We start from the raw sequence: 17,323 nt of genomic DNA on the forward strand, positions 1-17,323 counted from the left end.
TTAACACCTTTACTCTTTTAAACAGTACAATTGTTTCTTTAATGATCAAGTACTCAGGACCTCAGTATAACATCTCATCTAAAGGACAGCCGCCTCCTACAGCACAGTGTCCCTGATCCGCATGCTGAGTCATAAGTTTGAAAATGAATGCAATGTTTGATAACGGTGAAACACACATCTTCATTTATTTCCTGGGACATGTCTTGGGAGGCATGCCACAGTCCAGTGATATATCGATGTTTTCACCAGCCCCCCTGACCCAAACTATAAGTCAGTGGTAAAGTGGTAAGGACAGAATTCTGGAATTTATGGGTTCAGCGCCAACCGAAAAAGATAACGGCATTGGATCCAGAGCAAGACACCTGGAATTAATGCTTAAAGACTCCTCAATTCTACGGGAGAGCCAGAAGGGAAGATGGAGAGAGATTGGAGGACCTTGGCCTGCCTCCAGCGGCATTCTCCTCAGTCTCAGGCCTGTGCGCCCGATCCCTCTGGACCTCGTGAGTCCACCTCACCAGGAGCCCTGCCCCTCTTACTCTCTCTAACTAGATCTTGCCCAGTAAAAGGTTCTACCAACATTTTATCAAGAAATTTGTGTTGCTAAAATGCATGTGTTGGAGAACAGGGAAGTGGTGCAGTCCAATAAAATATAGCAAGTCACCAGTTTATGAGCATACTTTGGATATGCTTTCCTTTTCTGGCTATGCTCAGAGGCCACAAGATTTTCTGTCTTCACTGAGACAGAAAGTGAGCCCATTCTCTAAGCTTCACTATAATCAAGAGAATTCTCTTCAGTTTGCTAATTGCAGTCAACATCACTTTGCATGATGGTTTCGTCTGGGCTGATGAAAGGACATGGGGGTCTGAATGAACAAGACCTTTCTGGTAATTAAATTCAGGTATGTTCTTATGGAACCACAAAAAACAATACAGAGTCCACTTAAAGTACCTTGTCACCATCATCACCGTACTCTAGCTGTGGATTCTGTTATACCTTGCATGTCACTTGTTGTTTCGACATAATGCAATAAATTACAACTGTGGTGCTTCTGACTGATCTAAGCTGGTCAGAAACACCTAGCTGTCTTTTAGGTAAGATGTTTCCTGGTGGTGGCAAGTAGCTTCTGATGTACAGGGGACAAAATAATAATAATAATTGCTTACACTTATATAGTGCTTTTCTGGTTTCTAGCAGCAACCTTAGCTTTCCCAGGTGGTCAACCATCCAGGTACTGACCAGGATCACACCTGCTGAGCTTCAGAGGGCTGCAGTTGTGAGTTGCAGGGTGATATGGCTGCTGGCCATGTATGAAAAACTACGAAAAAGCAAAGGGGGGTGGAATTAGTGCATTGAAGCACAGTCTTAACCCATCTGAGTGGCAGGTTTATAATGCCCATCATTTATTAGGATTGCTGTTTACAAGCTGCTTTTTCCATTTGTCCCTCATTTCTCCTTCTCGTTCATAATTTATTTCCATAAAGAGATTAAAATAGATTTACAAAAGATAATTTTTTAAATTCTAAAAATACATTGAAAAAAGATAGTTGAGCATCCAAAGCAGTAGTTCTCTCTGATTCTGTTAGTTTAATACGAAAAAAAAAATATATATGCATACACTTTCATTCAGATGCAAAGATGATCACATTTTTAGTTTTATATTGTGTCCATAAACAGATTTCAAACGGTATTGGCAGATGAATAATAAAACGTGTTGAATTTACATACACACTCTCTCAAAGCAACTTTTCAGATAATCTGACCTGTAATAAATAAGTATTAATTTATTATTATTATTATTATTATTATTATTATTATTATTATTATTATTATTATTATTATTATTTCCTATTGACGTCACGGAGCCATTCTGGAAGTACACACTCCTGGTCACATCTGCCACAGTTTGCGTAACAAAACCGCGACCCCACTCACACACGCCGTCGTGAAATTCCAAAAGTGTCGTTAATATCCTAAAGGCCTACTTTTTAAAAAATATATATTTTTATTTTTTATTACAAAAAGGGATAATACAACAAACAGGGGTATATACATACAGAACAAATCAACACGGCTTAAGTTGTACTGGAAACAACTTTTTAATAAACGGTTGTGTCAATGTTTCTTGTAAATTTCACAAGATTTTGACCATTCTTCTAGATATTATGACCAGATCAAGCAGTGTACTTATATATTGTAAGACTAGATAATTTACGCATTGGCACACATCTATTTTCTCATCAGCGGTGGCGCGGTTTGATGACGTTTTGACTGTGTTGCTTTACGGCAGTGTGCGCTGTAGGTCAGAGACAAGGGAGACAGGAAGGCAATATTGGATCTTCATTTATAAAACAGTAAGGAAAGCTATTGATAATTTCGTAACACAGATCACGTCGGTGATGTGTTTCCGTTTTTAAGGAAATGATCAGAGGTTAGAAGTTTTTTACACTACCCCTGATTCCCAGGAGGTTGTGGGGAAAAGGACATACATACTGCTAGAGTGATAGTATCACAGTCGAGTGACGCTTACCTTTGATTTCCTCTCCTCCTCTCTCTGCCTGTCACCAGAGCACCATGGATAACAGCGCGCCAGGAGCTGGCGGCTCGAAAGTCGGGCTCGGGGGTCTGTTCGGCGGGGGAGCCCCCGAGTATTCAAACACAGAGCTCGCCGGGGTGCCTTGTGAGTATATCGGCTGTTGCTGTTAGCGATAGGATTATTACGGATCATCCTCGTGATGTGACCATCTATTAAGAAATGTTCACGATCGTATAACTAATTAATAATTCCCTGTGTGTGTAGATGGCACAGTCTATTACAATATATCCCTAAGTGCTTTATCTATAGAAGGGGACCCAGACTTAACCACCACCGCTGACGTACAACACCTCCTAGATGTCATGTAAGGTTTGTCAGGTGTCACTTTTAAGGTTTTAAGTTGTAACCTTGGTTAATAGTAAGTCTTGCGCTTATATAGCACTTTTCTGGACACACCACTCAAAACATTTTACAGGCGATGAGGTCTCTCCTCCATCACCACCAGTGTGTATCTCCCACCTGGATGATGCAACGGCAGCTAAAGTATGCCAGTATGCTCCCCACACATCAGCTATCATTGGAAGAACAGAGGGATAAAGCCAGCTATTAGGAGGCCATGATTGATAAAGGCCAGGGGAACACCCCTACTTCTTTCAAGAAATGCACTGGGATTTTTAATGTCCATGGAGAGTAAGGGCCCAGTTTTATTATTCATCCAAAGGATGGTGGCTTTTTTACATTATGGTGTCCCCCTCACTATACTAGGGCAGTAGGACCCACATAGACCACAGGGTTTGCGCCCCCTACTGGCCTCACTAACACCTCTTCCAGCAGCAACATTAGCTTTCCCAGGAGCTCTCCCATCCAGGTACTGGCCAGGCGTACACCTGCTGAGCTTCAGTGGGTTGTCAGTTGTGAGTTGCAGGGTGATATAGCTGCTGGGTTTAGACCTTAGGTAGGATTGTGTAATTTGCTCAGGACACCAGACAGAACACACATACTTTTATCAACTGTGCCATGAGAACTTTAATGGACACATCAGAATCTCAGGTTAATGTCTCTTTCAAAAGGTAGTACTTCATTAAGCAGTTCTGTGATATCCATATTGTAGCATATGTTTCAAAGTCGTGATGTAAGGAGAAAGAATTACACCTTCTGATCTGCCAACACTATTTATAGCAGAAACTGTAAAGTTTTAGCCCCTAAAGTGGGGCTGTTCTATCCTGGCCCTGAATAGCTTGTCTCTCTGGTGTTTAAGGTCTGTTTAAAGCAGCAGGACCTGTGGTTGAACTGGTCCAGGCCAGTAAGCAGTCCTTCCAGTCCTCCGGGCCGAGGATTGGACAGCTCTGCCTTACAGCTCTCCCAGCCTGTACTGACCAGGCTCAACCTTGCTGAGCTTCTGAGATCTGACATAATCAAGATCAAATGTGATAAAGCTGCTCTTATATGGAATTTGTCTTCATTAGGATTTTCAGACATCTTAGGGAATACATGTAAGCATATCCATTTAGTCTGAGCATTTGTCATGTTGTTGACAGGAGTATTTTAGACTGCAAACCTCATCATTAGGAAATAGAATGTGTCCAGATCTCTTGGTCCTGAACCAGTATTTGTGCTGTACTTTCCCAATATTAACTGTTGCTTATGACTTAGGATATAAGGCTTTATCAAGTCAGAGTAATTATAGGCACTGTAATAACATCCGACTGATCACTTGTCTCTTCACAGTGACAGGAATGAGCCCCCTCTCACCCTACCTGAATGTGGATCCACGATACCTGGTGCAGGTGAGCTTGTCTGTACTGTTATAGTGAGTTCAGTGCTAGAACACCAATATTTCAGCTTAGCTTTTAGCTAATGACTAAGATCGATGCTAGGAGGGTGTGATGGAGAGGCTAGTGGGAGTGTGTGCATAAGTACATTGATTTATTTAGACGATTTTGGAGTAGTGTAGCCCCTGAGTAGGCAGCATAGTGGTGCAGTGGTTAGTACTGTTTTCTTGTGGCACTGGGTTCAGATTCCAGGGTGCTATCCGTGTAGAGTTTGTATGTTTGCCTTGTGTTCATGTGGGTTTCCTCCAGGTGCTCCGGTTTCCTCTCACAGTCCAGATATACTAGTAGGTTAAGTAAGTAGCTTCTGGGGAATCTGGCCCTACTGTGAGTAGGTCTGTGTGTCTGTATCTATATGTGTGCCCTGCGATGGACTGGCATCCTGTCCAGAGTGTACCCTACCTTGCACCTGCTGCTTGCCAGAATAGCGTCTAGATCCTTCATGACCATGTATTGAATGGTTCTAAAGTGGATATATTCCTCAAAATGCATACATATTGCCTTGGTGCTCTTAGTTCAGTGTTGCTTAATTCCAGTCCTGGAGGGTCAAAGTGTCCAGAGGTTTTCATTTCCACCTCTACTCTTAATTACCTTATTGAGCTAATTGTCAGCGTAACTGGGCCAGTTGAACACTCTTCAAAGTATTTTGCAGCCTGCTATCAAGTTAGAGTAATTATAGGCACTGTAATAACATCCGACTGATCTAAGATTAATTAAAGAGACCTGGAAAACATGCTGGATTCTGGCCTTTGAGGACTGGAGTTGTACACCTATGTTCTAATGTTTTTTTTGTAACTAGTATTTGAAAGATTGGCTTGTGATTCTTTTTAGAAAAAGGTGTAGGCACTCAGAATCATGTTAGTAATCGGTATGGTCACATTTCACCTAGATGATCACATTAGACACTGAATTAGTGGTCGGAGTTAAGAATTGAGTAAAGCTGGGCATTGAAAGAGAGTTAAAGAGGGAGACGGCACTTCTCCTCAGTCGATGCTGGATATGCATAGAAATAATGTTTTGTGCATGAGCAGAGACCACATCCAAGGCACATGTGCATTTCATTGTAATTGACTTGTGGCAGTGTGCAAGAGGTCAGAAAATAAAAAAAAATAGAACGCTTTGAGATGCTGATGCTCTCTGACAGGTAGGGTTCTGTGTCCTGTGAGCAAACGCTGTTAGTGTGATGAGGTTTGGAGTGTGTCTCCACAGTGGTGTGTCGTGTCTTGCAGGACAGTGAAGAGTTCATCTTGCCCACTGGTGCCAACAAGACCCGCGGGCGCTTCGAACTGGCCTTCTTCACCATCGGAGGCTGCTGCATAACTGGTGAGCTCTGGACTCTCTGCTTGGTGCAGCCTCAAGCGCTCTTTCTCAGAGCTGCAGCTGAGCATGACAGAGTTGTCCCCTGAGTGGCCATTTTTTTCTGTAACCACGGGCTAATGGTCGTTTTATTTATTTTTTCCATTAATAGGTCTCCGTTTCTTAGTTTTGACTGTTACAAAATGACTTCCAAGATCATTTGATTCTACCTTTCCTTCTCAAGCATTACAAAGCAGGACAGAGATGGCAAGGTGTTTATGTAGTAGTTCATGTTAGCATTATACATTATTTTACTGCAAATGTAAAAGTTTAAAGTATATTTTACCTTTACAGTAAACCCTTGGTTAAACAGATTCATTGGGAGGAAGGGTTGTCTGCTATAGCCCATTAAATCACAAATGAGGTTTTTTCAGCCCTATTATATTAAAAATATATATTATATATGAGCTTTCTGGGTTAATGTTTTTGAACAATTAAAGTCAATACCGTCAAGAAAAAATGTTCCAGTGCCTTTTTTATAAATATTCAAGCTCTGTATTTCATATGTCATAAAGATATCATACAAAATAGCTAAAGTATACAAGCCACAACTATCACCCATCTAAAGCATTTTGCCAACCCCTTTACCAATTTCCTTATACTTTGTTATTCCAGAGAAAGTCTGATGTTTTTGATTCCGCCGAAAAAATTCCCCTTTAGCATATTTTGTCTGCTAAATCCGAATAATCAAACTGGGGGTTTACTGTAATGGATAACAATGCTTAATACTGCTTGAAATACACAGACCAATGCTTATGTGTTTTTGCAAAAAAAATTTAATGAAAAGTTGATCCTCTTTTGTAAGGTTAAGGTTTTTATCTAAAAATAGTGTAGTAGTGAAAACTGGTTTCTTTCTCTGTACTTCAGGCGCAGCATTTGGAGCTGTGAATGGGCTTCGCCTGGGTCTGAAGGAGACTCGAGACATGACCTGGTCCAAACCCCGCAATGTGCAGTGAGTATTCCTATCCAGCTGGGGCTGGACTGGGCAGTCCAAGCTACAGTGTTGCAACTGCTTGACAGTATGATCCTTATTTTTGGACAGCCCAAGCGGGCTTTGTCTTTTGTTTGATTTGTGGTTCTCATCACCAGGGGGTGCTGTATTTAAGCTTGCCTGGACTCATTGGCTGTTCGGAAAGAACTCGTGACATACTGAGTCTGTAAATAAAGACTCCCTTTACTACATAGCACTTTGATCCAGATAAACTTTTCTGACCTTCAGACTCTTGAAGAAAACAGGGCTAAGCAGTTTGGTAATGCAGAAAAGTAAATATTTCTGTCCTTTTTTTAAGGCTCGGCTTCTAATTTTGCAATTCCAGCACTCACTGTTGAGCTTTTTCATCATAAACGAGAGAATGTTCTCAGTTGAGTTATGACATATAAAAAGGTTTATCCCTACACAAGAGTTTGCACTTGTATTTATTTTAATCTGTGCATTATAAAAATATTAAAGTACTCATCAAAGTTCATAAAAGTACCCAGTGCTTTGCTGGTGCAGGGGATCTGCAGCTCTGGATCTTTGTTTTGATCATTTCTGTGCCTACATGACCATTTCAGTAACAATGTAAAGCAAGGGTCTCAGATTCAGTTCCTGAATGGCCTAGGGTCCATGTCCATTATTCCACCAATATTCTCAGTTACTTTAATTATTTAGTTATGAGCATAACTCTAATACTTCTAATCAGGTGCCAAAGTACAGGAAAGCTTACAGATAAATGAACATCTCATTAAGTGAATGTCTTGTGTAATAAATTGTAATGTGTCTTATGGAACATAACTGTAATTTTGTAATGTCTCACTTAGGAAATGATTACATGACTTGATTAATTGACTGCTCAGGTTAGAATAAAAAGCAGAAGATACCAGGTCCTCCAGGAACCAAGAGTGAGACCCCAGACCTAAAGGGAATGTGGCTCTCTGTAAGGCACAGGGCTCTTATCATGTCTCTGTTATAATTTGGATTGTGGTAATTTCTTTCCATAAAATCCTTTTATTCACAGCAATTTGGACTGTTAATCGTAAACTTGAATTTCCTTAGTTATCCCATTGGAGTATTCAAAGTTCTAACCAAATTGAAAAAATAAATCCTGTGGTGGATTTTTGAATTACAACAGAGACTGTTATCAGATCTGTAGCTGGTGTTGTGATGCCATGGTCATTTTTTGGGGGCCTTTATCTTTCATGCACCTGCACTCTTACGTGTTGTCTTTTTCTGCCTCCTGCTGACCCCTGCGCTGCTCTGATGTGGACACACCTGCATGTGTTCAAACACAGCTGTTGTTTGGGGTCAGGGTCAGTCTGCTTACAAACACTCAGTGTCTTCATGGTGTTTGGAGAGCAAAGTCTGCCCTGTTTTATTTGTGCTGATCATATTACTTGTCTGTGTTCAGGATCTTGAACCTGGTGACCCGCCAGGGGGCAACATGGGCAAACACACTGGGCTCTCTTGGTGAGTTGCAACTTCTTTTAACTTTTGCCTCCTAACAGCCATCTAGTGCCCCTTCGTCTGTGTTCTGGCACACAGCACACTGTACCTGCTTCACAGCCACTGGCTGTATGGGGTTAGAGAGCTCACAGGGCAGCAGGTGTCTCAGTAACAGCCCAGACACTTCTCTTATTGGTACTCCCCTTGCATGCAATGTACTGTGAACAACACAATAAAAGGGACCAGGTAGCCTTCTTATAGTAAAAGCACTTTAATCTTGTCTGCAGTGGACTATCTCCTTCACTGTCAGACAAGGGTCTCCTGTACGCTACTGGATACGCAGTGGTATAACACTCCTGTTATGAGAGGCAGCTCCTGGTTACATGTTTCACTGTCGACACTTCAAAAACAGAGACTTGCATGCCAATGCCATGATTAAAACGCATTGGTGAAAATAAACAAAGGGGAATAACAGTCATAATTATGTTTTTATGGGATTTTGCAGGAATTGAAACATTTTGCGTCTTCGAGCTGCTAAACTGCAGGCTGATTCTCTCTATTCTCACTCAGGGCAACCCACTCTGAAGCCTTTTAAGTTGTGAAAGCATAGCTGAGCAACATTGTTAAGTTATTTTAGAAGCTGCAACTTTAAAGCTGCCACCCCAAAAGTGGAATTATCCTGTTTTCCACACAGTATTTCTGAGCCTTTGGCATATCAACTGTCTGTGTTTAAGCACTGCATATTGTACAGTGCCAAGCTCCAAGACATTTTGTGCTTGTTTTGCCACATTCATATTACACCCATACGAAAACTCACAACGTTCGTAGTTAAGTAGCTAGCCCTATACTCTACAGTATCTGAAAGGATTTGGATCTGCTCACCTAAAGTTTGAAATTGAAGTGCAGCTTTGGAGTGGCTTCCTTGTGTTGTGGAGGGGGTTGGTGACAGCAGGGCAGGCGTGGATGTTGTGGACTGATCTAAGTGGTGTGTTCTCTCAGCGCTGCTCTACAGTGTCTTTGGAGTAGTCATCGAGAAGACCCGGGGGGCTGAGGATGACCTCAACACCTTAGGAGCCGGGACCTTGACGGGCATGCTGTACAAATCCACAGGTGAGAGAGAGAGCAGCGCGTGCGCTCAGAAAGCACCACGTGATCTGAAGCAGCTCTTTTTTTCCACTGTCGAGCAAACCAGTCTGCACTGTCTGAGGGCCATTTCAATCTTTCAAATTCACCTTCCTAAAATTGGCAAGGCAGTTGCTCACTTCTACACTTTAAATTTTGTATTGCTGCAGCAAAACACCCCTGGCAGGTCATGTGCTGTGAACAACACAATAAAAGAGACCAGGAAGCCTTTATAAAGTAATAGTACTTTAATCTTGTTCTCTGTCAGACGGTTTTTCTGTACACTCCTGGATTACAGATGCACAGCTTTGTAGAGAACGGACCTCAGATTTACACATGCACATACCAGCAGGTGTGCAAAACATAATGAGCTTCTATACCTTTTGATTCTGTTTAGTTTTAATAATCCCTTTTCCCAAAGGTTCATTGTGGGATCCTTGGGTTTTAATGCAATGCAAAGCCTTATCTATCTCAAGTTAACGCTCAACTTTGTGACTTGGAATGTTTGGGAAACTGAGGTGTATAATATTGTGTTAATAATTATCTTGAGTGCTGTCAGCCAGTCATCACAGAATGCAAAACTATACCTATTCATATTTCAGTATAATAGACTTAAGGATCAGTTTTTAAAGAAGCCATGTTTGACTGCATGATCTTTTTTTTGTAAAAATAAATTCTCGAAGTGCAACCTTTGTACACATTCGGTGGCAGATTACTTGTGAAAGAAGCAAAACTGAAGTAAGAATCAAATCGCAAGCAGCTCCTGGAGAGCTTAAGCATGTGCTGTTTTTCCTTCCAACTCAAGCAATTCTGAAAGCTGTTTCTGTTAAAAATTGTAAGATATGCTTTAACATGACCTTTAAACTCAGCAAGGCCATTTTGTGTTATTACTTCATCTATAATTGTCAGCAGAATGCCAGAATATTTATCACCGAATGAATAATAACATCTCCCCTGATGAAAGCATCCAATACTTTCTACAATAAAACATTGGTGTGGTTGACATTTAAAGGTCCATGAGGAAATATTCTCTGTCAGTTTAGTTTAATAATTCACTAGCGCTTGATGTGCGAGTTAGAGATTTCTGTTTTTGAAATCTGTAAGTATGTTCGTGGACTCTGGAGTGGCTGAGCAAGTCAGCTGTTGTTGAACCCAGTGGACCAGATGTTGCTGGTGTGAGGAGATGTGGATCACATCACCAGCCTGCTGTGATCAGGATTCCCCTATCTGGCTGTGTGCACTCAGTTAGGAGGTGTCAAGCCCTTGAATTAATTAAGGTGTCTTAAGCTTGTGACAACACATTCATATCTAGAGTCTGCTGAGCTTGTGAGCTGCCAGTGACATAGGCGTCGCTTCTCCAGGAGGTGCTAAATTCCCTCAAAGACATTGCAGAACCAGCAGCATGTTATTAAATAAGCAATAGCAGTGTGCAGTGTATAACATGACCATGGTAGAAGCTTTTTTTTAAAAAAGCCTGTAAAATAACTATGCATAGGTACATGGTTAGCTAACAACTGCAGATGGAGATGTGACCAATTAGATTGTAATAATCTGCTGTCATGCACAAATTAAAAACGCAATAATATACACATTTAGTTGGTGTGGAGTTTGTAAAAGATACAGGTAAGTCAGTGCACAGTAGTTCAGGTTTGCATAGAAGTATTAAAGTTTTCTTTTTGTATGAAATAATAGGAACTATATATAAAAAGGTGTAACATAAAAGTATCTGAGGACTCAGATGGAATGGAAAGCTGAATGACCCTCTGGTGCCTCTGGTTTTAAAATGATTATAAAATATATATTATTCATAATGTAGTTGTGAAGATTAAGCATTTTAAAAGTGCTGCCCCAACTTATCATTGCATTGAGGAATTTTTTATTTCTGTTCCTCTAAACTGGCCCATGTGTTGTCAGGTGCTTTTGGAAGAGGAAGTCAAGCTGGGAAGCTTTTCCAGCATGTGACTCTTCTCGCTGGCAATAAAGGCTCTTGTGGTGTGAAACAAAACAGTCAGCTCGCATTGAATAGTTGGAAAATACCCTCAGGTAACCACTTACTGAAAACTGAAAGGACTGCACTGTGCAGTGAACCCAGCTGGTTTTCTGCAGGGATTTTTGTGACTTGAACGTTGTTTCAGCTGTGCTATGTGGGGAAGTCCTTTACTCTGTACTTAGATCCTTCACACCCTTAATCTGATATCTTTACATCGTCTTTTTAATATACATCAGGCACTAATTGACTTACCATGATCACAAACCTTTACAGATATTTTAAAGAAAGTAGCTTATTATGTAATTTAATATTCAAGCACCATGTGTTGACTTACTGCTCAATACCCACAATGCTCACCTGTGAAATGTGTATATATATATATGGGTGCCATTATGACAGATGTTGTTTGATGCCTTAACTGAGGCATTTCCTCCTGCTGGTATTACCTTAGAAAAACTAGACAAGGTGAATTTTTTAATAAACATAGTGAATTGGTAGGGAGCAGTTTTTTCAGTGGGAAGCCTTAAAATGGTAACATTTCCTGCTGATCGGCACAAACAGAGCATGCAGGAGCTGATATAGTGTTGCAGTGGATCTGCCACAGTTTCCGATGAGTCCAGAGATTGTAAAGATGACTACGTTTGCAGATTTTACAGTATTGAATTACAGTATACAGTATTGAACTTGATAGCTATGTTTGCAGATGTCAGCTGATCCATTACTTACCTGACAAGACTCATACAGTGCTCACCATTGTGCAATCAATGAATACAGTATGTCACTGAAGGTTTGTAACAAGATTCTGGGCTTGTAACTCCACACAAACTACTATAGCTCCACACAAAGAAAGTTTTTAAACGTCCTATTATAAAACAACTTCCTGAGTTAAGGGTGCAATTGCCATTGTCTTGTTAGTTGCTGGTATCGGTAAAATAGCCTAATGAGGACTGGTAGACTGGGTAAGGAGTGATTCAAGAGCTATAAAGTAAGTGGAGGGAAAGTCAAAAGTGGATGAGATCTATAACACTGCCCCTAGGGTTGAACAGCACAGTTGCCACAATTGTCTGTAAACATTGTCATGGTATCTGAGAAACACAAAAAAGTCCATTTTTAGTCCTATTATATAGTAGATGTTGACAGGTGTGTAAAAATAAGGCTTGTAGCTCACAGTAGAAAGGGGAAGGCTGAGTGAAAAGCTGTGGAATTATTATTCAGTGATAACCATTAGGTGGCTTAATGTGAGTCTGTATTGACTGTCGATGTCTTGAGGCTGGTGGGCTTAAGTCATGAAAAGCACAGAGCCCCTTGATATTACATATTGCATCACAAGGTCTCTTACTAGAGGCACTCCCAGTGTTCAGTTCAGGAAATCACCAACTGAAACAATATCAAAAGTAAAACTCAGGCGATCGGTAGCGTTTTTGTGTGAAACATCTCTATTTTGGTCAGTATATCTCTGGTGGTAATCCACAGGCCTCTTTGGCATGAGAGGGAAGTTATAATGGTAAGAATAAATGTCAAAATTCTGAAACCTCATGTACAGTAAAAGGGAAGTCCCACTTCCAGATAACGTTCCTTCGATTTTCATTTCAGTTTTTAGTCAGGACATATTTTCTTCGAAAGGCTTTAGTCAGGGTACAGTAGTCAAGTAGGCATTTCATTAAAGCAGTGATGTGTAAATATCCTTTAAATCCCATTCAAGTCATTTTGTACGTCTTTTTCTCTTCCTATGTTACAAGTCTCAGGCAGAGATGCAAATAACAGGTAATGTTACTGTTAAATAAGGAGGAATAAAGTCACAGGAAACAGTTAGGTGTGGCTTCTGATCTTCCTCATTTACACCGAGAAGACTCCGTTGCACAACGGTTAGATTTTCCTGTATATTGGTGGTTATATAATGCACTAATAAGGTCTCATTTAAAATATTATGTACATTTCTAGTCTTGATCAGAAAAATCTATGATGGGGCTTGATACAAGTGTTAAAGTCTTTAAAGGGACTGACAGAGTCAATGCAGTAGACATCTGCAGAAAATGGAAACTATGCGGAAGAGCATTTAAAACCAAGAACAGGAGGCACTTCTTTACTCAGATGATCATGAGAGTATGGAACAACCTGTGTGTTGTTGACACCGATATCCTGGCTTATTAAACAAACAGTTGAATGTGATCTTTTCATCATTGGCTCCTATCAAATGTGCTGGATGGGCCAAAGGGCCTCCTCTCATTTGTCACCATTCCTGTGGGTATCCTAATCAGTTCAAGGCCTCCCCACCCTGACAGCTCCCACAGGCTGGTGATGTGACGCACATCGGCTCACACCAGCAACATCTGGCCCACTGCTCCAGAGTCCACGAACACGCTTTTCGATTTGGAAAACAAAACTCTAGCTCGTACATCAAACACTAATGAATTGTTTATCTAAACTGACAGAGAATATTTCCTCATGGGCTTTTAAATGTCAGCCACACCAGTGTTTTATTGCAGAAAGCACTGAATGCCTTTATCAGGAGACCCATTATTATTTGTTCTATGGTAAATATTCTGGCATTCCACTGAAGATTTTTGATGAAATAATAACATGAAATGGGTATGCTGGGTTTAAAAGTCACGTTAAGGCATATGATACTTTTGAAAATGTTGAAATCCGCCTTTTCAGAATTGTTTAAGCTTGAAGGAAAAACTGGGCTTGCTTTAGCGCTCTAGGGCCTTACTGCATGCGATTAGATTCATACTTCAATTTCGTGTGTTTCGCGGGTAACCTGAACCCGATTAAACAATCAAAAGTAAGATATGCCTTAACGTGGCAAGGGTTTCCTGAAAGTTTGCACTGCAGAGTGCTTCACAAAAAGAAAACCACGCAGAGAAAACACTGCCCCTTTGACACCTGTTCTTGCACAGAACAATTTTATAGGCGATTGACATTTGTCCACATTTGCGAGCTGTAGGACCCTGTTACGAAACTGGAATAGGAACAGTGGAGCAGTCTGCAATTCATTACATGCCCCCTCTTGTTCTGATTGCTTTAATTGCAGACTAGTGGAAATACAAAGCACAGTAATTGTAAATACAACCTTGCCTTTTTTTAAATTAAATGCTGTTGAACCAAATAAGATCATCTGGTGGGGTTTGTATCAACACTTCGCTGGGGCTTGTTGCTCTGTTGGAGGTGCTGTGCTGTAGGTGTCAATTAGGAGCTTTAGTGCTGCAGAGGGAGAGAATGGGGCTTAATCAGAGCTGAGCTTAATGTCTTTACTAGGCACATTCCAGCTCTCCTTGCATTGGGAGCTTAAGTCAGACAATGAGGAAAAGAAGAGACATAACAGCATCAGCTGGTCTTGAGGAACAAGCAACACCTTGTCTTGAACAATAAAACTCTTTCACAAGCTCCTCAATTATCACATGTGGGAACGACTCCTTCCCAGTACAGTACAGGGTAAGGCAGGGTCTTTTTTTGTGTTTTTAACTTGCTTTATATGAAGTAATGTTTTTGTGGTTATGTAAAAAAAACATGTTTTATTTGTCCCAAGCACACGGTTTTCAAACAATAATCCATGAAGGTTGAACAGCCGCCTTTGTTTCTACCCATTTCATTCTCCTTCTGGGTTACTTTTACTGGGCAGTATGACAGGAACCACTGGTCCGTGAACTGACTCAGCTGAACTGGACAGAGTAATCAGCAGCTCTCTATCCTTGTGCAGTTGGAGACTGTGTAACATTTCCCTCTCTGCAACCTCAACTGAAGCCAGTCCTGCTTCTGGAGTAGAGATGGTTTTCGGGCTTCTGAATATGTGCAAGGGGTCAATTCGTGCTGGTGGGGAAAAAATAATTTATCCAATTAAGATAGCATCCTGGTTCTGATTGTGGATGGTGGGGCTATACTGTAGGCTATTGCTCAACAGCCTTTTTAATTTCAGAAAGTCGCCTTGCCTATGTCCTTGGCATGCAACACTGCCATCTTCACAGGCTGGCAGCAGTGAAAAGTCTATTTCAGACTCTGGACTGACGTACTTCTCGACACAGAACAGATGTCAGCTGTGTGTCTGCAGAGCAGAGCACTGTGACCCCTTTTTTGATGTCAGGGTGTGTCACCTGAAGTGCGGAGACAGCTTCGCCCTGTGAGGATTATCAGTGGCAGCCTGGTTGTGGGTGTGAGCTGGAGCAGCAGCATTATCAGAAACATTATCAATCCAGTCCCCTTGCCACCCTTGGTCTGGAAGCCAGCTCAAACCTACAGATATACTTGCAATTACGTCTGCGTCTTAGGATCAACATGTCTGCAGATATTGTACAAGTCACTTGCATGTTTTTAGAGGTAGATTAACTTTCTGCCTGACTCTATGGCGAAAAGACTCATCTGAGGAGCACTTGTTTCATCCACCTGAAATCTGCAGCTTCATTTCTGACAAAACAGCTTTCAAGCATACATGTGTTCCACTAGCTACGAAGAGCTCAAAAGATATTCATATGTATTTCATTGAATAAATAGGCAGTAATTGGCAATATTACAACTTGGTTTTAAAAGGGGAAGAATGGTTGTATCTTTCATGCTGATTTAGTTCTAATTTCTCATTTCTGATTTTAGCTCATTCTGAAACTATATGAACTTGTGAGAGGACAGTAAATAGACTTTACACAAAAAGCTGTGGGTGTTTGAACCAAATTACTTATTTATGTTGTAAAAGTCCTTGTGTGATCCCTTCCAGAGCAGCTTAATACTTATAGTTGCTATAAGCTGTAAGAGATCAATTGAGAAGGCCAAAATAGAACTTGAGATAGAATCCAAATGTCTTCCTCTCATTTGTAACCTTTTCTGTGCTCTTGTGTTGCGCAGGTGGGCTCCGGGGGGCAGCACGAGGAGGTTTGATGGGGCTGGCGCTGACGGGACTCTACGCTCTCTACAATAACTGGGAACACTTGAAGGGCAGCACCTCACATCATTCGCTCTGAGCTTTGCATGCTGGGATGCTGGAGGACCAGCCAGTTGGACACAGAGCCCAACACCATGAACTGAACTCATACCCTGCAGCTAGCCCCACTTCTCCTTTACTTGGGACTTAAATGGACCTTTGAAGCCTTCTGTTGTGCAATCCAGTACAATCTAAAATCTGCAGATTAGACAGGCAGGCTGAGCAATACACCATTCCTGCTGTGTCAGGTTTTTAAGTGTCCAAGTACATAACACAGTAATCGGTTTTTTTTGTTTTCCCTTTTAAGTTAAAATTCAACTGTTATAGTAAATCAAAGAAGGAATATGTAAAGTAAATTTTCTAATTAGAGGTGATGTTTTTACTCGTCCCTTAGACACCATCTTATTAAACTGTCAGAGCTCATTCAAATCTGTTTTTTGTTGTAATTGCTGCATTTTATCCAGAGTGGCCTTGGGTTCTGCAGAAAAGGAGGGTCAGGCTTTGTTTAGGAAGAATGTGAAAACATGTGGAGAGAGAGAACAACCTGCAGGCTTCTCTAGGACAGTTTTGATGGCTCTTGGAGGAGTTGACTGGACATCACCATTAAAAACTCCCAAAGACCATCAGTCCTTTAACTCCCACAGGATTCATTTTAATAGCCTTCATCAAATTTAAGTTCCACCTGATTACACTCTGCATTGACATGAAAAATAACTGCGTAATCTCTGTATTCCTGGCAGATGTTAAGAGTCCTGAGGGTGTGTGCAGTCTTGCTGGAGCCACTGACTATGTAAATGGAGAGGATCCTTTTCTAGGTTTATACAAGAGACTGCACTTCGCCAGCTGCTACACCCTGTAACTCACAACTGGCAGCCCACTGAAGCTCAGCCTGGTCAGTACCTGGTTGGGAGACCTCCTAGGAAAAACTAAGGTTACTACTGAAATAGGTGTTAGTGGGGCCAGTAGGGGGCGTTCACCCTGCGGTCTGTCTGGGTCCTAATGCCCTAGTATAGTTACGAGGACACTATACTGTAAAAAGATGGCGTCCTTTAGAGGAGACTGAGGTCATTAAAAATGTCAGTGTTTTTCGAAGAGTAAGGGTGTTACCCTGGTGCCCTGGCCAAACTTCCCAGTGGCCTTTACCAATCATGGCCTCCCAAT

At 41.2% G+C, this 17,323-nt stretch overlaps 1 protein-coding gene across 2 annotated transcripts; it reads left to right on the forward strand.

Annotated features, from left to right (window-relative positions):
- The first annotated feature begins 2,255 nt into the window (after window positions 1-2,255).
- On the forward strand, window positions 2,256-16,585 carry timm23a (translocase of inner mitochondrial membrane 23 homolog a (yeast)). Of its 2 annotated transcripts, none has more exons than XM_006630928.3 (8): window positions 2,256-2,352; window positions 2,567-2,678; window positions 4,263-4,321; window positions 5,593-5,686; window positions 6,587-6,671; window positions 8,107-8,165; window positions 9,141-9,251; window positions 16,087-16,585. In XM_006630928.3, exons 2-8 carry the CDS (start codon window positions 2,573-2,575, stop codon window positions 16,200-16,202), a joined length of 630 nt encoding a protein of 209 aa, XP_006630991.1. In that variant the 5' UTR covers window positions 2,256-2,352; window positions 2,567-2,572; the 3' UTR covers window positions 16,203-16,585. The 2 variants fall into 2 exon arrangements, with proteins under 2 accessions (XP_006630991.1, XP_015203153.1); XM_015347667.2 differs by having other exon boundaries at window positions 2,339-2,429.
- Window positions 16,586-17,323: the final 738 nt, after the last annotated feature.

This window comes from Lepisosteus oculatus, chromosome 4 (assembly GCF_040954835.1).
Source record: "Lepisosteus oculatus isolate fLepOcu1 chromosome 4, fLepOcu1.hap2, whole genome shotgun sequence".
Classification (NCBI taxonomy): Eukaryota; Metazoa; Chordata; class Actinopteri; order Semionotiformes; family Lepisosteidae; genus Lepisosteus; species Lepisosteus oculatus.